The sequence below is a fragment of the Paroedura picta genome, chromosome 4 (genome assembly GCF_049243985.1).
Source record: "Paroedura picta isolate Pp20150507F chromosome 4, Ppicta_v3.0, whole genome shotgun sequence".
In the NCBI taxonomy this organism is placed as follows: Eukaryota; Metazoa; Chordata; class Lepidosauria; order Squamata; family Gekkonidae; genus Paroedura; species Paroedura picta.
Genome location: NC_135372.1, coordinates 102,339,571 through 102,364,886, shown reverse-complemented (window position 1 = coordinate 102,364,886; position 25,316 = coordinate 102,339,571). Strand labels below are relative to the sequence as shown.

The 25,316-nt window shown below is 41.2% G+C and overlaps 1 protein-coding gene across 4 annotated transcripts in view; it reads right to left on the bottom strand.

The window, feature by feature from the left end:
- Nucleotides 1-25,316, bottom strand: part of RASSF5 (Ras association domain family member 5) — a 115,830-nt gene that overhangs the window by 31,305 nt on the left and 59,209 nt on the right. Inside the window, exon 1 of one of the 4 annotated variants that reach the window (XM_077334809.1) lies at nt 15,373-15,989. The exons of the other annotated variants lie outside the window; for them this stretch is intronic. Coding sequence (XP_077190924.1) covers nt 15,373-15,492 — 120 coding nt within the window. The 5' untranslated portion in view covers nt 15,493-15,989. Of the gene's footprint in view, nt 1-15,372; nt 15,990-25,316 lie in introns of those variants that run through there. 4 annotated transcript variants of the gene reach the window in all.

Below are 25,316 nucleotides of genomic sequence, written 5' to 3'. Positions count from 1 at the left end.
GGGCTGTAAGAAAAACAAATTGATTGGTTCTGGAGCACATTAAATCCAACTATTGCCTTAAGGCAATCATCTGTAAACAAAAACTCTCAGATGTTGGTCACAAAATGTGTGCAAATGAAGGATTAGAAAATATGATTATGCTTGGTAAGATCAAAGGAAGCAGAAGAAGAGGTAGATAAAGAACAAAATGGATGGATATAAGCCATGTAAGTGTATTGACCTTACAAAAAACGTAAAGAAATGACTGCAGGCAGAGTTGGATGGGGGGGGGGGCTTTGTTCATAAAGTCACCATAAGATGGAAATGACCTGACAGAACCTAAAAACAATACAGAAAGCTTCATGAAGACCTACCAACACTTTAAAAACTGTTCATGTAGCAGGGTTGCCAGTGAAGCAGCCAAAAATTTGAGTTGACTGGTTTCACTTCCTCCAACATAGTGACTGACAAGCATGAAACCTTCACTAGATGGTTCAGGAACAGAAATGTAGCGAGCATCATCTTAACCCCCGCCCACGGTGCCGCGGGTGCCGCGGACTAAATAAAGCCACAAGGGCTTGGGGGGAGGAGTTAGGGCAGGCTCTGTCCGGGATGAGGAAGGGTGCTGATTGGCCCCTTCCTCCGGACAGACCATCGGCGGGGCCACTCTAACTACAGTTACAGTGCCCCCCCCAGAACAAAACACTGAAATAAACAACTGTCAAACTCAACACTGAAAGAAAGAACTGTAAAAATCAACTTCTAAAAGAAACACAACCCCAAGAAGAAAATATAAACAATGTTGCCCCTCAGAAAAAAAGAAGAAATAAACATTAGGAGAAACAGTAAATCCCAAAGAACCCCCCAAACCCACCTCACCACCCCACCCACAGAAACCAAAAGAATAGTCTGGAAGAATTAAAGGCAAAAGGAAAAAAAAATATCAGAGTCCCTCACTCAAACCATTGCTGTCCTACAAGCAGCCAGAGCAAGCAAGCTTCAGCTTGCAGGAGGTTTGCAGAAGCAATGTAACGATTAGATGACTGGGAGCAGGCTGTTAGCAATTATTATATATACCCGCTTATAAGCCGAGGAGGACTTTTGCAGTGTCAATACTGTGCTGGAAAACTCGGCTTATACATGAGTATATATGGTGAGGTAAAGGTAAAAGTATCCCCTGTGCAAGCACTGGGTCATGTCTGACCCTTGGGGTGACGCCCTCTAGCGTTTTCATGGCAGACTCAATACAGGGTGGTTTGCCAGTACCTTCCCCAATCATTACCGTTTACCCCCCAGCAAGCTGGGTACTCATTTTACTGACCTCGGAAGGATGGAAGGCTGAGTCACCCTTGAGCCGCTGCTGGGATTGAACTCCCAGCCTCATGGGCAGAGCTTTCAGACGGCTGCCTTACCACTCTGCGCCACAAGAGGTACTTTGCATCTAAAAAACACCAAAGCTACATTTTCTTGAATATAAACTCACTATTCTTCTCTATACTGGAAGGGTGAAGGATAAAGTTCAAACCCATAAAATTAAAGTACAGTCATCCAGGGGATTGGAGGCTGATTCTTACAACAGCTGTGTACTAAATATATTAAAGGCGACAATGCACTGGCCTCCTATTGCTATTCTCCAAAAGCATGTGGGGGAAGAAGTTCTGAAACATAGTAATTAAGATAAATTAAAGATTCAAAAATAGTTGTTCACTTGTGGGTGGGGGTAACTCTTCTGGAAGGAAATAAAACTTTTCAAGAAGTTTTGCGTATGAAGCTAACTAAAAGGATCAAGTTTAGACCTGATTTCGGCATGATGTTGGCCGAGACAAAAGTTCTGCCCAGTGTTTTGCTTAAACTGGGATGTTACCCATGCAAAACAGCAACTCTTTTGTATACATGAGAACTGCAGGCTGGGCCTTTTACATCATACCTATCAAAATATTTTTTCCCCTCCACCCTTTTTTTTTGCTTAATATACAGTCTGAAAAAGTGCTCTACTGAGCTCAAAAACTTACTCACTTTGGCCAATTCCACAGGGCAGAAAAGGAAGAGAGGGCAGCCATAAGGAAGCGGGATAAATCCCTGTTTCTATATGACATTGCTGCCAGGCCACTGCCCTCCCAGGCCTTGTGCAGATCAGGCCCCAGGAGCCCTGGGCTAAGGGAATAGAACAGTCAGAAAGCTGCAGCTGGATTCAGTCAATCAATCAACAACCTTTATTGGCATAAAAATAAGTCAAATCAGAATACAATCAGCTAGTTGATAAATTCACACAGCTTAATTGCCACTTTATCAATTGTATCAATTGCAGCCGGATTGAGAAGTGAGTGAGAGAGGATGGAACAGTTCGCAGGCTCAATTAGGTTTTATTTTAATAAGATTTTCGAGACTGACAAGGAAAAGGTGATAGAAAGTTCTTTGGCTCTATATCTTGGGGAACTAAAGATTGACTGTACCACGTGAAACATAGTTACGTCTTCTAAACCTATAGATCTGAACTGAGCTTGACAAATGTTGCTGCACTGTTGTTTCTGCAACTGATTATCAAGCCTGCCTGCATTTATGGAAAGGATTGCTAAAACCAGGTCCCTGGTTTCTTTAACTTAGATTTAGCTTGCTTTTATAAGTTCTATAAAGTTGGCTCATGATAGCCAAGTGGGGCCTGAGCTAAATGAAGAGTACTCGTGTTTAAAGTGTTTGTCCCAAACATAATAGCCTCCTTTAAGCGATACATGAAGGTAGTGAAAGCCCACTGTGGGAGCCAACAGGACCTGTACTACGGGGGCCCAGTCAGCTTTGCGGCACTTTGCTGTGCTGTGGGGCGGACCAGGACATGTATTATTTTGCAGGAAGGTGGGATTATTAGAAAAATAAGACCACTAAGTTAATCGGGAGCGAGACTTTCTGTCCTGGAGAGATATTTACCTCTTGCAGGGAACAGTCTTGCTAACTGCTATGTGAATCATGTTTTTCTGTATTTGGAAAAAAAATCTTCAGACATGTTTCAATTGCATGTAGAAGGAGGCAAGTAACACATGCTCATGAAATGAATTTAGTCAGGTTATAGAAAGAACAGAAATAATTTTATAAAATTTGGAGACCCAGCTTGGTGTAGTGGTTAGGAGGGGCAGTTTCTAACATGGCAAGCTGGGTTTGATTCCCCGCTCCCTCACATGCAGCCAGCTGGGTGACCTTGGGCTAGCCATAGCACTGATAAAACTGTTCTGACCAAGCAGTAATATCAGGGCTCTCTCAGCCTCACCCACCTCACAGGGTGTCTGTTGTGGGGAGAGGAAAGGGAAGGCCGCTTTGAGATTCCTTCAGGTAGAGAAAAGCGGCATACAAGAACCAACTCTTCTTCTTCTACACAGAAACCCCTGATCCCACTGTCACTGAAACCTGGATTCTCTCATTATTCCCAGGATGTATTGGGTTACATTTTGCACTTGAAGTATACAATAGCTATAATGGATGAAATTCGGTGCAGTCTTTATTCCAGCAATGATTTGTTTTGAAGAGAAGTTTTAAAGGAAGTCAGTGCCAGCCACTAGTGTAGTAGACCATGGCCATACCTATCAAAAACGAAGATGTCACATGATCATATCATATTCCCCACCCCCCAGTTCTGGCAATCAAAGTTTCTTTGCTACTTATAGGGAGGATGGATTCAGCCCTAGGCCTCCAGTTACCAATCATCACTAATGCCTATCACAGGACAACCAGAACTACATGAAGCCCAAAGTTAATTTCTAGCCTTTGATAATCAACAGAAGTTTTGGTGCCATATTCTCATCTTGTCAACCCTTCATGCTTTGATTCTTTCAGTGTTTTAGAACTGCAATTTACAAACTGAATTCACCAAATCTACAGAGAATCCCCCGAGGACCACTGTGCTGTAAATTAAAATACCTGTCCACAGACTGGTGGATTTCTATTGCTACTTTCCACTACAAAAGAAATTGCTGTAACTATCTGCTCAGAATTCAGCTTGAGGCTTGGAGCTTTGGTACACTGCATTGTAAATAATTTAAATAATTCAGCAGCATGCCTGCAGGTATGTATACAGGAAGCATGAAAAGAATAAAGAGCACTGCCTGCTAATGGATATTACAGTGGGCATTGGAAACTCTGGACTTCTAACTTCAGGCTGTTTTTGCTTTAAGTGCTTTAGAAGTCCTGTACAGAATGTGCAATCTTTAAATCCCCTTCTAGCCGGGGGGGGGGGGATTCTCCAAACTAACACTCTAGACAAAACTAAAGAAAGCGACAGAAAGCTAATTATTAATCACAGACACTTCATATGGACCATCATTAGTCATACAGCTAAGCATGCACTGCATAGAACAATGTATTTTGCTTTCCCTGCCCCTATCAGCATCAGCCAGTGATGTAGAATAAAAGGAAAGAAACATAAAACATGATATCTTGCTGCATGATACATGATATTGGAATGTGAGTTTTCCTACATTCCTATCTGTTTCTGCAGCCTTGCCCTGCCCTGGATAGCCTGAGCAATTCCAATCCTGTCAAATCTGGGAAGAGCTGACCCTGGCTAGTATTTGGATGAAGACCGCCAAGGATTTGGATGCAATTCCTCCAAGGGACACTAGGAGTCATGACACAGGCAGGAAATAGGAAACAAATTTCAAATGTCCCTTTCCTGGCCACCAGACAATACTGGGATCTTCTGGCTACACATGCCATCTGATACATAAAACCTCTGCCCCTTTCAACCCCCAGAGGGTAGAGGGAGGCAAGTAACACATCCTCATGAAATGAATTTAGTCAAGTTATAGAAAGAACAGAAAGGATTTTATAAGTTTGGAGAGCCAGCTTGGTGTAGTGGTTAAGAGTGGCAGTTTTCTAACCTGGCGAGCCAGGTTTGATTCTCCGCTCCGTCACATGCAGCCAGCTGGGTGACCTTGGGTTCGCCACAGCACTGATAAAGCTGTGCTGACCAAGCAGTAATATCAGGGCTCTCTCAGCTACACCTATCACACAGGGTGTCTGTTATGGGGAGAGGAAAGGGAAGGTGATTGTAAGCTGCTTTGAGACTCCTTCAGGTAGAGAAAAGCAGCATATAAGAACTGACTCTTTTTCTTCTTCATCAAATAAAGAAGGAGGCTGGTGATCATAGCAATTATCCCCTAGTTTTTTTTATTGTGACAATAAGTGTAAAATAACATGCAAATGCCTTTTATTTTTGATTTTGATTAAAAAATATAGAAATAAAATGAATAAAAAGTTCTAAAATAAAAACTACAATGCTATTAGAACCTCAATTATATAAACTTGAAAATAATTTCTTATTCTAGACACAAAAGCATTAAATTCTCCAAATTTATCAGACATTTTGCCATGTAGTAGACAAGTTTGTTTACACAGACAAATGTATTCTTCTAATTTCTCTACTAATCCTCTTTCTTTGGGATTATGTTCTTCTTCTAATTCTGTTCAACAATTAGACTTGCAGATGTTATAGCTGTAAGAACAAATTCTCAAACATCTTTAGAAAAGAATTCTACATGATTTACCCCCCCCCCCAAAAAAAAAACAACCCTTAGGGCTTAATGTTTACGCTTTTTGTATACTTTTAGAGATGACTGTAGTAAACATATTCTAGAACTTTCCTGCTGGCCTACACTCCCACCAGAAATATATTAAATTGGAATTATTTGTTTGTTTGTTTATTTGCCATCACTAACAGCACTGCTGGTTTACATCCATTTAAAACCCCACATACCTGACAATCCACATTAGTCCCTTTAAATAGTTTTTCTAATTTATAGGGAGATAGGTGCCACTGATATAGCATTTTTATTAAATCCTCTTTGGCAGAAAGATTTACTGAAAATTTTAAACCTCTTCTTAGCACTAATGTCCAAGCCTCTGAGCTTATTGGGGCTTTCAAATCTTCCATCCAGAGTTTTACAAATTGTTCTGCTGTTTATAAGCAGCATTTAATAGAAATGCATATATTTTAGAGCATATGAAATTTTGGTCTGGATGCCTGTAAATAAAGATTGATATATTTTAGAGAATATATTCCCTTTATCATTTATAGCTTTTTTTTTCAAAGCTTGTCCATTGGGTTCTTATTTCATCTTTACACAGTAAGGTTTATGAAAGACTTTTAACCTGTAGATATTGAAAACAAGGGATTTGCCCATGGCTCATTGAGTAAAGAAGATATTTCAGAAAATGTAACAACTGTTTGCCCATAAGGATTTATGATCAGATACCTTCAGATATTCCCCCATTTTAAAATTTCTCTCTTTTGCAAAAGTTACAGAAGAGCATGCTTGGTTTGATCCTTCACTGCACTACCTGGCTGTAAAGTTAATTTAAAATGCTGCCATCAAGGCAAATACACCCTGTAATATATATATAATTATGTTACATAAGCCTCCTCCTTCTTGTATCCCGTCTACACTATTACTTTATTTCTAAAATTAAAAATTAAAAAACAATATTGCCTTATTAATAGGCTGTTCATTATCAAGAACTTGATTCCAGTTTTTCCAGATGAGAATTTCATTTCCTTTCCTCCCCCACAAATTTGATTAATTTTCCTGTCCTGACAAGCTCTGATATAAAATCTTTCCATAGAACAACATGCAAATTGACTCATCTTCCAAGACAATACTGCTTATTAACTGAAGGAGGTCTACTTTTTCCATATCTGATCTCAGACTGGTGCCAAAGTCAGCCAGACATAGGCTGTGGTACATCAAGCTCCATGACCTGCAGAGTAAGTACATTGCCATGTGTATTCCTGCGGAAGGAGCCAAGCTTTTGAATGGTTGGTTAAAGTATTCCTATTTTACTTTGAAGGAGGTTCCCCCGTGGCAAATGGAGGCCAGAGCTGAAATGTTTAAATTAAAACTCAAAAGCAAGCTGGAAGGAGGTGGGGAAAGAGTCGAAGATACATCTGTGTTCAAGAAAAAAGACTCCTGCTGCACTTGGCTCCCCTCCCCACTCTGAGCTTTTCCAATCGAGTGCAGAACACTTTGTTTCAATTGGGGGGGGGGGGGATAGAGGAAGACCTGAGTTCAAATCGATCTGAATTCAGCAGGATCCACAATGGAAAAAACAAAGTAAATGCAGAATCAGCCCTCGTCAGTAGGAGGTTCCTGTGGTGATCAAGTATCTGTGGATAACCATTATCTCTTTGTAAATTATTTGTTCTTTTTTCATATTAGGAGTTGATTTGCTCCTCTATTCTTTTGACCATAATTTGGCATTTACTTCCTTCAGAATGTCAGGTGCCTGTTACAGCTGCAGGGGGTGAGGAGCTCTCCATTCTCATACCATTCTATTAATCGAACCTTCCAACAACCAATGCCAAAAGTAATCATGCCATTTTAATAGTCCCTTTAATGAGGACATGATTTCTTAACAGTCTTAAATTATATCCCTCCAGCCACCAAAACCCCAGCTACTAGCAATTTCCATTAAATGCAATGGGATGCTACACAGATATATCAAAGAACAATTTGTCAAGAAAGCAAAGTCCCAAACATGAGAATCCTGGGGTGAGGACAAAGAGCTTTCAATATTTCTGTCTGCAATGAAATGCAAAGGTTAGAAAGCTAGAAATGAATAGTCAATCCATACCCAATTGCAACAAAATTATGATAGCACCGAGAATGAATCAAGACTGTGCTTGATTGATGGACACCATTTATTCCAGGAGTATGCAGAGGGACTTCATAAGGGAGCATACAAGTATCTTGACTCAGAAAAACTAATGGCAATTTCTTGAGAAGAAGTTGTTTAAGGGAGGTAATCTATAAATGCTGGATATCAAACAGGGGACTATTGTGCACAGGTATTTCCCCTTGTTTTTACTATGCATGTCTGTGAGATTTTCTTTGTTCTGCATTAATTTTCCTCCCTTCGGCACAGTTTGCTTTCTGGTCACCATTTCCCTCAGCTTTCTGAAAATACTTTTGTGCCAATTATCCCCATGTTTTGCCTCTAAACTAAAGGTAATTCAAAAGCATGCAGATTACCTCAATTTCCCCTCCACAATTTTACTGCCCTTCAAAGGCCATTCCCCTGCTCAGATCAAGGTAGTTCTGCCCACTCTGCACCTTACAGCATCTTCCCTTCTTCATCATGTACAAGCTCCATTTTCCCATCATTATTAATTTTTAAATTTTTGACAGCTAGTGTGATTCTAGCGATATAAGAATATTGCTAGTCTCAGTTTATTGAATAAAAAATTTAAACAATAGGAGGAAAATTTAAAAGGACCTACGTGATGTTTAGTTACTTGCTATTATTGAAGAGGAGGCAAACTGCATGTTCCCAGTGGGGAGAGGGGGAGGATTTCAGTGCCCCATGCAAACAAAATTAAGTGTTGGTCAGCATGGAATGAAATTGACATGAAGCAGAGACACAGAGACAGAGACACAGACACAGAGACAGAGACTGGAAAGGGAAGCCTAAAGTTTTGGAAACATTTTAGTTAACAAAGTGAAGGGGACCATTTTGGCAATCACCAGAAGTCTAACATTAAAATGGCAGTTGGGCCACGTGGGTTTTCTGCAAACTGCCACACTTAAGAATCACTTGGGATCGATCCATTTGGAGGACTAAGTGCAATTTACACCGGGCAGGCTTTAAAAAATTGCCAAGATCATGACCAGTGAGCAGGATCGAATTAGGTAATCACAAAGAGAAAACCATGAAAAATTGCAGGGAAGAGCAGGGAATTAGTGTTACTATCCAGCTGCAGTAGGGCATCAGCAAAAATTAGCCTCCTTTTTTCCAATTTAGTGGCACAAGACTAAAAAAGCTCTCCAGAGCTTCTGCCAGAGGACTCCTCCCCCATACAAATTGTAGCCTTGTGCAAAGTGTGGTAGAATTGCAGCCCACTTTGTACAGGTGAGTGTACATGCACACATTGCCAACTGTATATACACTCAACATTTTCCCCCATATTATGAGATCGTGTAACTTTACCATTGTTTACTGTGGCTGATAACACTGCAGAGAATCCAGTAATACTCGGCATCATTGAAAATGAGGTTTCACAGCTGCTTGTCAGTTTTTTAAAAGTCGCTTTCGACATCAGTTTCCCCCCTTTTTCTGCCTTCTCTGCTGTTCCCTTTCATTCAATGAACACTAAAATGCACGTGCAAAACATGAACCGTGAGGATTTAAATGGAAGCTGTGACGCTACTGCACAGCTGTGGTGGAGCAATTGCAAAAATTTTAAAAATAAACTTTGGATGCCACCCCACACACATCAAAAGGGGTTGTTCTACGACAATTTAGAAAAGTGTGGATTTTTTAAATTGTAGCTGCACAATAAATACACCGGAGGAAAATGAATGTTATATACGGCAGGTACAGAATGAAGCCCAAGATCGATGGCTTACTACTCTGACAATCTGCAATAAGATGTGTGTGAGTGTAATGGGCATGCCAAACAGGGCTAGGTGATAGTGAGCTAAGCTGTTTCAGTTAAAGATCATTTGTTTCTCTAAGAGCCATATTTCCTCCATTACTAAGTGTCCTGGATATATATAGCTTAGCATACAAAGCTGTAGGCTTTTAAAATTAGATTTAAAAAACTGAAGCAGATCTTTTAAAGATTATGTTTCATTCATTTGAAGTTTTGCTTTCATGGGTCACCCGATTTAATGATATAATCTCTGAAAACTGAATATATGACCCTCTTACAAAAGGCTGCCTTCCTGTGTAAGATAAAGCTACGTGTGGCAAACATTGGTCATCATCCAGCCCAAAATTCCATCATTTATACGAGGGTTCGATATGGCAAGTCTGGCAAATAACGCCAGATGCCATTTGCTGATTCTTCCAAGTGATATTTTACTTGTATTTTATGCCCCAGGAGCAACCGGATTCCTGCAATTGGCTCAGTAGCCCAACTATAACATTTATGACTCTACCTGCTAGTCATGAAGCACTATATTTTTATGGGGTTTGGCACCTATATAAAAGTGCTGCAATCACCAGAAAAGAGAAACACCTTCCCGTGTTGATTCCAGTTGAACCACTTTCTAAAGGCAGTAAAGGAAATCCAATTTGACAGCAAGAGCATTGTTATAACTTAGAAATAAGCAATATATTATATATACTTTTTAGAGTACTATGTGTTCTAAGTTAAATGTCTAAAAGTGAAATCCTGAACAGTTACACACTTCTAAGTTCAGTGAACTCACAAGGATGTACGCCTGCTCAGAGATAGACATGTTCTTACAAGTATACTGTCTGAGGTTATGTAAAAATGATTTGGTTTTAAATCAACATGTGTTATGGTTACAGCAGCCCATTAGCTTGTGCTTTTATTTAACGGCATATGCCTTTACTTAAGAAGCATCAAAAGAATAAATTGAAAATTTTGATTAAGTCCAAATAGTTACATCAGAGTGAATTGGTGTAAATTAGCAATTGTGATGCAAATCAGGTCGGCCACCCCAATGCAACCACAGTTTGCAATGATCCCCAAATCTTCAGTTAGGACATAGATGAGCTTGCCTTGCTCTGTTCTGAAAAGAAAAGAAGACTAGCTGCTAGTGCCTGGGACTGCCCGGACTGAGCATGTTTCTTCTATCACTTCACTGCAGGGTGGGAAAGGAGGCCTAATGGGCACATTCCAGTTCAGTATGCAAACACAAAGAATCCTGTGGATCTTCCTGCCTGCATCACCTTGTACCCTGAGCCTAGTCAACTGAACTTTCCTGGAAGGCAAAGTTGTTTTATAAAGTGCCTTCATTCTGAAAAAAAGCAAATATCTCTTTTCCACAGAGGCAGTGCAGGGTGTGGATCTTCAACTGTGCCTTTCTATGGAGTTCTAGTAAGCCCTCAGTCCTGCTTATATCACCTAAAAAGCAACTCGGTCCATGCTACTTCAGAGCATCATGCCAAGTGGCAAAACCAGCAATTTTAGAGTGCATTTAGTAAAACTACATCCCCATTGAATGCATTTCACCTGTGCTTCCCTTGGCTGCAAAGGCAACAAAAAGACTCAAAAATTCTCCAGGGACCCCAGGAGTGTCACAAGTTGGATCCCATAAATCCACCAGTGTTTCCCTCTTTGGGAAGGAGCCTTATGCTGATTCAAGAAGCTTACATGTTAGAGGAAGGCTTTATCCTTGTTCTGGGGGTAATGCAGAATGAACTGGTGGGATCCACTTCCAAGTTTTGACATTTTCCCCATATTTATTCAACTAGAAAAATAAGATTGGCAACTCATTAATGATCCCATCCTGCATGTATTTTTTCCATTCTTAGAAATGGCTTCAAAGCATTACAAGCCATTCAGTTATGATCCATTCATTAAGCTGTGAAACAAGGAGGAGGATCACTAACTGCTAAGACAAAGCACAGTTAGTTATTCTACTGCAACTCTTAGACCTGCTCTTCCTCAGAACTCTAATTCCGACCAGCAAACAAGATGGAACATCACCAGCATGACAGTCACTGAAAAAAGTGGGCTCAAAGAACTGTTCTTGATTTGGGGGACTGATTCAATAAGTGGATGCCAAGCAGAGAAAAGAGAAAGTAAGGCTTGTGGCTTCATACTGCATATTATAAGAAGAGGTGAAACAAAGCTATGGAAATAATGTTCTGGTGTAACTGGGCTTGCCCCGCTCTTTCTACACTCCTCACAGAAAAATAAAACGAAGAACTCAAATAGTTGAGCTACTAATGAAAAAGGGAAAGAAGCCTCTCAGGTCCCAGGCTCAAATCCAAATTGCTAATGATTTCAGAACTTTAAATGGAGACAAATTAGCCCACATAATTGAATGTGTGTGTTTTACATCCTCCTCTGCAGCATCTGGTGCTGGCTATCTGAGAAAGAGGATCCTAGGCAAGACAGACCCATTTTCCTAGCATTTCTAGCCCTTCATGCAAAAGGAAGATTTTCAAAGGAACAAAATGTGCACTGGGATAGAATCATATAGAAGATTTTGATCTTTTACATCGCCCACAGACGTGACTCAGTAAAGGCCTCTTTAAACAAATGGCAGCAGATGAGACAGGATATTAAAGGAAGCTCCCTCTTCTGTCCTACAGTAATTCCAGAGGGAATATTGGAAAAATGGAAGAAAGCATTGAAGGAAAAGACTGTTGTGTGGAAAGGCATCAAATCACTTGAGAAATGTGAAGTTCAATGAAACTTTTAGAAAGATGAATCCCCACACTACCTGTTTGAATTTAACAGGTACAGCTTCATAGAAGTCCAGGGGCACAAGCCTCAATTCGATATCCATTTCTCCACAGACACAAGAGGCAGCCCACTGAGAAGTGACATCACTTCCTTTTCTCAAGCTAAAAGAAGACCTAAGTTCAAACTTCTGTGCAAAGGCTTTACCATGTGTCCAATTATACCAATAAACCCTTTGAAAGTCTGAGGTTTCTTTCTTCCTGTGTAAAAACTAGACTTCCCCTAAATGCCTTTTTCCCTTCTCTTTTTACAAAACTATCTGACTGATGAACCAAGGCTGCGTAGAGACCATTATGTTTGTGCAGCACTTGAGGTTACTTCCTCCTTCCTGCATCAATAATACCAGCCCTGAAGTCCTGATTCAGCTTCAGTACAAAATTAATGGGTGCGTGGCAGGTTTATGTTAGGAAAGGAAGAGATAGTACACAAGGGGGGAAACTTGTTCATCACATTTTAATACAGTAAGAATTCCCAACCAATGAAATTGTCCAAAGAAATATTGATCTAGAAAGATTACCATGCAGTGTGTGTGTGGGTGCGTGGGTGTTTATTTATTTGTTTGTTTATTTATTTATATTGGATTTTTAGACTGCCCTCCCGGTGAGCCGATTCAGGGCAGTGTACAAATTGTATATAAAATACAATAACTAAAACAGACGGAAGTGTAAAATTAATTTAAGATGGATAACAAACAGATTAAAACTTCGCAGCAAAAGTTCCTCAGAGCATCTGTTGAGATTATCCCAAAAGTCAGCAAGGTCTGGGAGTAAACAGATGAATTGATGGATAGATGGATGGAAGGGACCATAGATAGGTAGACAGATATATATTTGACCCCAATCAAAAGCCTGGGAGAATAGCTCCATCTTTCAGGCCATACAGAATTGTGGCAGCTCTGGCAGGGTCCAGATTGATCCACAAGCCCTTCCAAAGCTACCCCCCAAGCACCAGGTAGGGGCCAGGATGGCCTGGCCCTGGTTGAGGCCAAACATATCTTTTTAGGGCCAGATACTGGTTGATATTTCAAGAACAGAGTATTCTTCAGGTGGTATAGATAGAGAGATGGTCTCTTAGATAAGTGGACTCAGACCGTAGATGGCCTTATGGGTAAACACCGATATCTTAAATTTGACCTGGAATTTAACTGGGAGGCAGTGCAATTGTTGGAGCACAGGTTGAATGTGTACTTTCCAGGGTGTACCCATTAGGACCCTGGCTGCTGCATTCTGAACCAGTCACAATTTCTGGAGCACGGATAAGGGCAGTTATAGAAATCCAATCCAGAAATATATGGAAGCATGAAGACTTGGACACATTTTTCTCACCTTTTCAAAGAACAGCTTCTAGGGATAAGCACTCAACCTTTCATGTACTCAGAAAAATATAAATGTAATATAAACATGTCCAACTTTATACTTTTACCTTAAACTGAAATCCATGACAATCTATCCAAGAGCTGAACTGAAGACAGATTTTTATGTTAAGTATGAGCAACAGGTGAAATTACCTTCAAAAAAGGAGCCTGCTGGATCAGACCAATGGTCCAGTAGTCCAATATTCAAGTTCCCACAGAGACCAAACCTTCCCACACGGTCTTCTAGCATCTCTAACTATGGAAATTCTGTTCTTAAGGAGTTCAAGGCAAAGGCTCTGGCTTCCCAGTTAGAGTACCTGTTTTGTATGTAAAAGGTTCCCCATTCAGTCCTCGGCATCTCCACTGCAGATGATCAGATGGTAGCTAGTATGAAAGATCTCTACTTCAGACTTTGGGAAGCTGCTGCCAGCCAGAGCAGTAATGGTCTGACTCAGCATCAAAAGACACATTACCTGTGACACAAGTTGGAGAACTAATGTTCCCAAGTGCTCCAAGGCCAGCTTCAGCTCAAGAGAGGCAGGAGCTTCAGCCTTCCTTCCCACGCCCCTTTCCTAAACTAAAGTGGAGATGGGGATGTATTTGGAGGGGTAACTATCAGGTTGCAGAACCTTGACTCACGTCACAGGTAACATGTAGTTTGGCCCACCATTTAAAGCAGCTTCATGTGTTCACTGTTTTCCTTTCACTGGTACATCACAGGCACTAGACTCCACTGTGGAGAGTCGCATTTTTCATTAGGAGCATCTACAAAGCCTAATTGTACAGTTATTTAATATTCAATTATCAGAGTTCAGCAATGCAGCCATTTCTCACATTATGAATCAGTATAGCCCTATTGGCCAAGAAAGTATGGCCATTAATTTTCATGGAGAAAAGCACTGTTGTGCCCAATAGCTTACAAACACTCAGATTTATATAGGTTTGCTTAGTGCATATTTATACAATTTCTCAACTGCAGATATACCTTAGTGAAACCAATATATTTCAACCGAAAACATGCATTTATTTCATAACACTGGGAATTTGATTTAAAATAATGACTTATATAATCTCTATAATTAATCCACCTTGTTTATCTTTCATCTAAGAATCAATTTCTAACTGGCTACTAGTTATAGTAAGAGTACATGTAATGACAAGAAGTAACACAAACCCATTTTATTTTATTTTGTTTATATCTCAGAATACTATCACTCGTATAATATTTGAGAAGGCTTTTCCACAAAGCAGATTTATAGCTGCCAAATAAGATTATCATAAAGGGTGACAAGCATAATTACCCACACATACACACAAACCAAAAAACCTACTGCTTATCCTAACTCCTCAAATGTAATCCCTGCACTGGATATATCATCCAGATCAGGGCAGAATTTTCCAAGACAACATCCTCTTTTTGAAAACATGCACACTGACACAATGTCACTAGACTCAATGCATCTACAAGATGGTCTAACGTTGTTTGGTCATTTTAAACAAGCCATCTTACAGCCTTTAACAAGATATATGCTCAAAAACATTATGTTACAGAAGATGACTACAGTCTCTCAGTTAGTTCACTCTGACATCTAGGGGATATCAAACAGGTGTCAGATACTGGAACGAAGGCAAAAGGATCAGATATTGTAACAGTGAAATGACGTAAGGATAAGCTTTAAGCAGCTGAAAATGAGCAAACTGTCCATGCATATTTATATAACGGCAAAATAAATGCCACTTCAGGATTATACAGCAGGCTAATTTTGATAGACCGACAGCTAGCAGCAAACACAGACCTTATTAATGGAAGGGAGCGATTGTTACAGAAGCATGTTACCTTTGCGGTGCATTTGCTCTGAGGATTCCTGGACAAGGTGGTCCTAGCTGTGAAAAAATAGTCATCTGTGTCCTCATCCAAGCTACAGTAGCCACTGCTCATGCTGTTGTCAACAGTCATCTAAGAGGGGATCCCAGATTCTCAGAACATGTGGTGTCTTCCTGGGAGCCAGAGAGCCAGCTCACAGCAGCAGCCACGGCGTTTCCCAATCCAGTTCCTGTAAGACCAGCTGCAGCCACGTTTCACCTCCTCCAGAACCTGCATGCCATGCTGTGCAACAGTTTCTTTTAATCAATAAATCAAGGAAGGTCTCCTTTCTTAAAAAAAAGAAAAAGACTTTCTTCTCATCCACCAATTTCTCCCTCTTCCTTCCTTTCTCTCTTCCAGCTAACCTCTGTCAGAAGTGAAGAGGGTGCAAGACCCTGAGAGACTTTCTTCAGCTCTTGGCTTGCTGCCTCACGCACCATCTGTGGCTTGATCTCTTATCTACAAGCCAGGGAGGCTGGTTGCTGAACAGCATCACCTCCCTCCTCCCCCCACCCCTTCCTGCTTGCTTTCGGTTGAACCGAGTTGAGCCACTTCCTCTTGCAAGATTTCTGCACAGTTTTCTGCAGAGGCTTTGTGAGAGTGAATTGTCAGCACCTCAGCTGATTTTGATTGGCGCAGCTTAAAAGACAAGCAGAGTTATACCATAGGTAGGGGGGAGGTACAGCCTCCAGTGTCCATAACAACAACATGTACAAAAGGTAGGGACAGAGATCAGAGGAGCCGATTAAAAATATATTATGAGAGAGAAATTGCTAATACAATGCCCTCCCAGGTGAATATCCTGTGGCAATTTAATGCATGCCTTATCTCACTGGAAAGCTGCCCAAAAAACAAGCTCCAGCATTGGGTTTGCTCTCTGCCCGGTAACTGATTTAAGCAGCTTTTTGCCAAGATGAAATAAAATGGGGTGTGGAGCCCAATCTCAATACATAAGCCAGCACACAGGCCCTCCCATGCTCTCTACAGGAGCCACTGGACAACTACTGGGACCCCCCTGGGAGCTCAGTAAGACACCTGGCATGAGGGGGTTTCCACTCACCTCCCAGTCCTAATAATAAATCAATCATATTGGTGCATAGCAGAGAGGAATTGAAGGATAGATTCCCCTAGCAACACTTCAGCACAAGAAGCATTGTGTGCATTGGTATTTTGCAGCTAATTTTAGAAACAGTCAGGATGATTTTTCAGCATAGCTGGCACAAGCAGGCAGCAGTTTTGATCATAACCTTAGCTATGGCCCTTCGTCAGGTTCAGCTTTTCCATTTTTCACTGACTAACCCATTAGAGGCACTTTGATACGGATCTTCAGTTTTAAGTAAGAAAGCCCTCAATTTTTACCACTTCTGATTTCTTAAGGCCTAAGGCTAAAGCCTTGTTCTGCCTTCTGACTTCTATCCTTTTAGGATCAAACTACACAATTTCAGTCAGAGACATTGTGCTGGACCAGGAATAGAAATCTACACACACACACCCCACAAAAATCTCCCTTCACCCCAAGCGGCTAGTAGATCCAATAAGATCACCATGTGTATATTGCAAGGGTTAACATGCCAGCTCAGTGGTCTGTCTCCAATGCGTGTTTCCCCCCTCCAAAACCAGATTTGAAAACATACCTTGCTGTGTGTTGTCTTGTTTGTAAAGGGATGCCAGCATCTAGGTGGGACCTGGGGATCCCCTGGAATTACAACTCATCTCCAGGCAACAGAGATCAGTTCCCCTGGAGAAAATGGCCCCTGGAGAAAATGATGGACTGTATCATGCCCCATTGAAGTTCCTCTCCTTCCCAAACCCTGACTTCTACCAGCTCCACTCCCAATGTCTTCAGGATTTTCCCAACCCTAAGCTGGTAACCCTTGTATGGATGAAAGGATGGTTGCTGATGAGCAATAAAAGGATGTCAGAACTAGAAGGTCACGGCATGAGATTTGGGTGGCATGGTTATTTATAGTACAAAAAAGGTTAATGGGGTCTTTAAAAACCATTGTACTAGATATGTGATACTGAGAATATGGAACAAGTATAAAGCTAGATTATGTCCAAAAAAATCTAATCTGCCGAGCCATATCTCATTCTGCACTCTTCCACATGCAGCCAGTTGGGTGACCTTGGGCTAGTCACGGTCCTGTCAGAGCTGTTGTCACAGAACAATCCTGTCAGAGCTCCCTCAAGTCTACCTACCTCACAGGGTGCCTGTTATGGGGAGAGAAAGGAAAGGTAATTGTAAGCTACTTTGAGACCCCTTAGGGTAGTGAAAAGTGGGGTATAAAAACGAACTGTTCTTCTTTTTGGATCTCAATACAAGAAGTTTTTTATAGATGTGAAATGATAATTAAAGATAACTGGATCTCAATGCAAGAAGCTTTCTATAAACGTGAAATGTTAATTAAAGACATACTGGTCTTCTCTCAAGGGGAGTGTAAAATTAAATTAAGAAAAGATTTATGCACAACTGTTAGAAAGATTTAAAGCAGATCAAAATTGTATGGTTTTGAAGAAATTAAGACCGTAGTTGAGATGAATTATGTACAAATGATGAACATGTTTTTGCAAAACTGTATAAACTTTTGTTGAAATAAGAAGAACAGGTGAAAGAATGTTTAATAAACTGGGTTAAAGTACTTTGGATATAACATGCAAAAGGAACAATAGGAAAGAATGTGGTTGAAGGGTCTTAAATTTATACTAAGTTCTAACCTTAAAGAAAATGTTTATAAAATTATGTATTGGTGGTTTATGGCTCCAGATAAATTGGATGATATGCACGCAAATATTTTGAATAACTACTAGAAAGGTGAACTACATGAAGAGACATTTTATCACATGTGGTGGACCTGTAATATAAAAAAACTGGATACAAATCATCAATGCCTTTTTCCTGAACTCTTATCTTATTGTTTTAAGTTTCAACAAAAATATATTTACAAAAGAAAAACAAAACAAATCCTTCTGTTTTTCACCAGTATAAAAAACTTGACCTGATTTATCTCCCAGTAACATGTAACTTGATCCTGAGATGCTAAGTCATCTGTCCCCAAGAATATTGACATGTATTTTAAAAATATTCACACATAACCTTTTTGCAGACCACCTGCTCAACTGTATAAAGTGTCAAGATGCAACATAAGCTTTCCTTTCAAAAAATAGCATTTTAACATATACTCCCAGTCGTCTGAAAGGCACACAATGCAATCTGCCATATTCACTCATTATCTCCTCTTACCCACTTGTTCTGAGACTACTATTCAATGGTGCACCATCCTCTGTAACGTCTATTGAAGAAGAGTTCATTTTTACACCTGGCTTTTCAAAGCTGCTTACAATCACATTCCCTTCCTCTCCCCACAACAGAGACCCTGTGAGGTAGGTGGGGCTGAGAGAGCTCTGATAGAAATGCTCTGTGAGAACTAGAAGACTAATCCAAGGCTAATGGGTTTAAACTAAAAGTACAACGATATAGGCTAGATATCAGCGGGGGAAATTTCACAGTCAGAGTAGTTCAGCAGTGGAATAGGCTGCCTAAGGAGGTGGTGAGCTCCCCCTCCCTGGCAGTCTTCAAGCAAAGGTTGGATACATACTTTTCTTGGATGCTTTAGGATGCTTTGGGCTGATCCTGCGTTGAGCAGGGGGTTGGACTAGATGGCCTGTATGGCCCCTTCCAACTCTATGATTCTATGATTCTAAGGCCACCCAACTGGCTTCATGAGGAGGAGTGGGGGACTCAAACTGAGCTCTCCAGATTAGAGGCTTCCACTCTTAACCACTACACCAAGCTGGCTATTGCCAACCACAGTGGGACTACAGGCAATCAGAATGATGTTACAGGGTAGCTAACTGCATGTTAAGAAATCAGTGGGTGGACCTGGGTGGAATGAGGTCAGAAGAGAAGTAATGCCAAACAGCCCACTTTCTCCAGCGGCCATTTCCTCCAAGAGAACTCATCTCTGTAGTCAGGAGATCAGTAATAATTTGGAGAACTCTAGGCCACACCTTGGTTTCGGTAACCCCAGGTGACAATGCAAGTTGTAGTATTCTTTCCAAGCCTAAATTCCCTGCTGAAAAGGAAAACAGTTCTGAACCTGTAGTGGTGGTACCTGCCACCCAAGTTTCCACTAACTCTTGCAAAGAGCTGAAAAACAGAAGTAGCGCATAGGATATGCTGCACCCAAAAGCCTGCCCCCAGCAGAAGCCTTGCTTCAAACTCATAGACCAGTGGATATATCTCTTGTACTCTGAAAATGAAGTTCTGCCTATCTGCCTAGCTTTCTGACAAACTAGGAAGCGATGCTTACAAACGCTTACTTTGTGGTTGGTATCTGCAAAACACTGCCTTCAGACAGCACACATGCAAAACTCTTCTGCCCAGCAACCAAACCAGATCTTAATTTCACAAAGAGGACCAGTCGGTCATTTAATTTAAGTGATTCATAAAAATGTGCATCAGCTGTGAGAGCAGTGGGTGCAGGCAGCATGGAAAGCAATGCAATCAGCAGTGGTTCACCAGGGATACTCCCAGTAACCCTTAAGTCAGTCCCACTGGCTGGTTGTCAGGAAGGCACAGGCAGTGAATACTGTGTTCAGGAAGGATGGGAGTTGATATGCAGCCCAAAGACTGCTGTTCAATGAAGACTAGCTGTAAGCACAGATTGTGTGAATGTGTTACACTTGCCATGACCATCCTGGCAACTGGGTGGCAGGTGGGTAGAGGGCTTACTGGCGGGGAGGGGGGGCAATCAGCTGATCTGCACTGAAAGGGGGTGAAGAGACTGGCAGCCCTTGTGTGTATTGCTTCTCAAAGCATTAGTAACCATACAGATTCCTCTGTGGATGCTGTCAGCAAAGTCCAAGGGTTGGGCCTTCTTGTGTATAACTACCAAACTCCAGGTGAGGCCTGGAGTTCACCCAGAGTTGTAACTAACTTCCAAACTACAGAGATCAGTCCCCCTGGTTGTAAACTCTTACCCCAAAACCTCTAGGAATTTCCCAGGCAATAGTTGGCAACTGTTATTGTACAGAACAGGATATTCTTTAAGGGTTCTTCCTTCTCAAGTCCTAGCTTGCTTCATCAGTTCTTTAGATCAGCCCTCATTCCTTTCCTTTCCACCTACCTTCCAGAAGTTCCATTTAGCCTTCTGCATTGAGTTTCAAAAACACATCCTAAAATAATAAGAAGAACACCTTTCTTTCATAATATCCGATAAATGGATGCTGATTACAGTGACTTCATTATGAGAGGAATATATTTTCAGCATTCCCGGAGAAGCTCTTTGCTGAATTCATATTTCTAGAATGGAATCCTGGAACTACATGACAAATTAAACAGATATCACTACATCTGTAGAAAACACAGGAGACTTTTCTGGCATTGCATTGGACAACCATGGACCCACTGGATAGTCTTGGCCAGATAATTCCTGTGTAGAGAAATAAACAATACATTGTGGGCAAACAATCTTTATAGTATACACTTTTTTGACCTTGGAAAAGTGAGAAGGGGTGTTGGGAAGAGACGTATAGGTAGACATAGTTGAAATAAATGTGGATCAGAATGGGTGGGACACAGGTTGGAGCCAGGGTGAAGCTTTGAGACTATCCAACTGGTGCTAAAACACTTGTGGTGACTCACAATTCACTTCCCAAGAGTTAAGTAGGGTTTTCTTAGTAACTGTCCCTTCATTTTAGGATTCCCTCCCTGGGGAAGTTCAACAGCCCACTTTTGTTAGAGTGCTTTTATTCAAAGGTGTGTAGGCAGATTGCTGTTCTCAGCAGAACTGGTAGCATTATATCTACTGTTACATGCTGTCCATTAGTTTTAATGAGTTATAAATAATGGTTTTACTGTAATGTTATTCCATTTAAATGGCTTAGTTGTCATCACAATTTTATTGTCAGTCACCACAAAGGTCTCTTTGGACTTTTTGTGGTGGGACATAAAAATCAAAATAGTAAATAAAATAAAATAAAACTTCCATCCAGTCCCAATTCAACAAATACAAGAATTATTCTTTTAGAAGGCAATTCAGAGAAATTGTATAGAACTAGACTTCCCTCCCTCTCACCTGGACTTCTCCTCTGATTGTGGCCTCTATAGGTACATTTTGTACATTAAAAACAAAACAAAAACTCCCTCAGATTATTTATTTATTTATTATTTATAATTGGATTTATATACCGCCGTTCGCCAAAAGGTCTCATGGAGGTTAACAATAAAATATAATGTCAAGGGGCATGCTAAAACATAGGCCTGATTTAAATATGACTCTGGTTGTGGTATAAGCACATTACAATAGTACAGTGATTTATTCAAACTGGATGGCTCCCGTGGATACTAGAATGAGGCCGGCAGCTGGTGCTTTAGAGAAGGGCAACACAGCAACGAATCCTAGTAGGACAGCTACATCAAAAACCAAAGAACCACCTTGTGGGAAGGGTTACCAGTTTTATTGTAAAATGAACTTAGAAGGGTTTGGTGCCCCCTTCATCAGCAACATTTCACTGGGTGCGCTCAAACTCACAATTGAGTATCCTACAGTTTCTAAGATGATGTAAATTGCCATGAGCTAGAATTTCTGAGACTGGTGATATATAAATTAAATTATAAATAAAATAAAACATTTATTTGTTTGTTTGTTTATTTATTCTATTTGTATCCTGCCATTTCCCAATGGGCTTGTGGCGGGTAACATGGCCTTAAAACCCCATTAAAACACCCCCATTAAAAGACTTAAAAAAATATATGATGCCACAGGACTCTTATTTTGGGTTTTCCCACCACAAGAATGATTAGAAACCTCATGGTATAAAACAGCATGTTTCTTATAAAGTTAACCAGTCACCTCTGCAATCCGTATGCTTCTCACACTGAGAAGGTTTCCTCTATTAAAGCAGCATCATTTCATAACATGAGGTAAGTGTGAAAATTGGACTGAGGGCACAGAATTTGAGGGCCACATATTCTTGGGAAAATATGTCTTGAAATGCCCTTTCAATACCCTTTCTGCTCAAAATGTGTCACTAAGGAGTGGTTCTTCACTATTCAAACATAGCAGACTTATCATTATTCTTATATGCAGGTGTAACTATCATTCCAGGTGACATCAGCCTCAATTTGCTGCCTTCCCATTCTTTACCTGTTATGATTTTCATTCTTCTAGGAGCTGGTTTGCTCCCATTTTTTGTTTGCTTTTCTACAGAGCAGAAGCAAAGGCACAGAGCAGGAGGCAGTGCCAAGGATACGGAACTGGGGAGGGGGGGTGATCCTTACCAGTGGATACTGGAGGCAGAGGGGCCTCAGAGTTATTACTGTGCAGCTGTGTCTAAAACTAGCATACCACATTAGGCCTGTAGTTATGCACCTGCCTGGTGCTAACCCAGCTTCATTGATGCCTCCAATTATGCTTTAATGCTGACTGGCAGTGATCTCTGGTGCCTCAGCAGATGCTCTCAGAAGAAAAGGAAAAGAAAGCCCTTACAATTTGCATGTAGCCATATCAAATTAATAAGGTTACTGCTTGACAGTCTGGAAGTGGCAATTTGAAACAGCCTAGTCTTACCATCTCCAGTTACAACAGGTTGCTGCACTGAATGATTGCAGAGAGATCTCTGATACCTTGGAGACGGCATTTCCTGTTTTCCTTTGACGCTCTTCTACTACTATTGCATTCTTTCTCAATGCATCTCTGTACTGGTCACTCAAATAAAGGATGATAGTTGGCATATTTAAATATTAAATGGGTCATTGGTGGCATGCATGCACTGGATCATGCAGAAACAAAGTCGTGGATAAAAATAAGCAATAAAACCACCTGCAGCCGGGCTCAAGTTTCAGCATGGCTGACCTGAATCAGTCGTGACAGTAAACTAGGCGAAGTTCAGAGGATGTCAGGAGTCTGGGCCTCAATTCAAACACAGGGTTAACTGTACTTAATCCCACTGACATCAAGATGATTTGAAGCAGCTGACAAGCCTAGGAATTTTCTTTTTCTGGCATGCTGCAGTCTGTTAAAATGTACGTTCACTAGAAGCAACTGTAAACCTACTCTTCCGCAAACTCTTTTCAGAATTCAGCGGATTGCACCACCAACCACCTTTACAAAGAGCCCTACAACACGGTTCCCAAAGGAGTCGCCAGGTTTAGACAACGACCACTCTGCTAGAAACCCACACTGTCCACAAAGAATGAGCACTGAAAAGCAGACCCAAAAGCAGATAGGAAGCTTGACAAGAAAGCAGACAGAATGGCATTCCAAGGGTGATGGCTGTGGACTGAATACACATTCTCTCCTCTAAAACACAAAATGCTTTGGGCAGCTGTGAATGCATGCTCAAACTGTTTCGATCACACTTCAGAATGTCAGCTTTATTCATCCTTTGAATACACACCCTTGTCAATATCTGATTTATCAGTCTGCAAGTAGTACATTAGGATCTACTCCTCTTTACCTGGGCCTGCTTACAAAGCTGTAAATGTTTGATTTATTCCAAATGGCGTCCCTGGGACTAAACTGGTTTCAATTAAATAACTTTAGGATTAGTGATGCTGCAAATATCACCACAAGCACATTTTATAGTCAGGGTTTACCACATTCGAAGGTGTTTATCAGATGTGAATCAATCACCCAATCTATTTGGCTTATTAATGAACAGACACAAGCCCTTGTCAAACTGGTTTGCATCTGGCTTTCACAAAATTGCACACATGCAAAAACGCTGCCAAATCACACTGAACTGCAGCCATTAGTGTTATAGAGAGTTGGATTAGAAGCTCATTCTAGGAATGGGTTTCTAATCTACCCCCCCCCCCCATTAATGTGAAGAAGGCTGAACGCAGCAATTTGAGGGAGATCAGATTAGAAACTCATCCAGGGTCCTCTCAATCTTATCCCAAATTGCTTTGTTGGGGAAAACGGAGCAAAGTTAAGAGTTCTGAAGATATCTAACTTTGCTATTTTTCAACCTTCTCAAAACTGCAATAGTTTACATTATTGGATTAGAATCTCACTCCTAGATAATGGTTTTCTGACACACACCCCTACAAAATTATTGTATTTGGGGAAGGAAGGCTGCATGGGTTTCAGGGGCATTCATGCTCTTGCCTTCAGCAGATCCATCATGCCTCTTTCTGTTGTGTTTGGGCTTGCAGAGCCTCAGAACTGGAGTGGGGAGGGGCTTTGCAGCAACACTTGGCTCCTCCTCCCCTGAGCAGCCTGGAGAGAGAGAGCTCCACTACTTCCTCACTGGCCAACTTCTAAGCCCCCTCTGAGGACAGGCTCAGTCAATCTCTCCTGAGATCTAGCAAGCCTGTGAGCCCTCAGGGGAATATTAGGCTGTTCCCTCTCATGAACCTGGCTAGTCTGAACTTCTGGCAGTGGATGGCAGGAACTGAAGGGGCATTTTAAACGTCCCGAGCCACGGTTCTGCTGTTGCAACATTTCCCCCTTTGCTGCTGTCAGCCTAGCAGGTCTGGCAGCTCTCGGTTGTGGCTGCACTGAGGCCTTAAGGGCCCATCCTGTATTGCTGCTGTTGGAGCATTTATCTTGTGGCCACTGTCGCAGCAGGTTTCTCTGTTATTGGCACCAAGTGAGCATCCTGCAGTTTACAGGTAAGTAAGGGCCTTTATATATTTATTTTCACATTTATATACCGCCGCTCTCCATTTGAACTTGCGAAGGTTCACAATAAAACAATGAAAACCAGTAACCCCTAAAACCACTTAAAAACATTGGCATTAGCATTTAACCATAAATACAGCAAGATGGAAATATAGAAGTACGCATTCCCCCCTCACCCCCTGTCCAACTAGCGGTCAAAATCTCCTGATCTCACTACTTCCAAGGGGTCCCCAGATGGTAACTCCAGGCACCCACCATGGCCTCAGCCTGGCCAAAGAGCTCCATCTT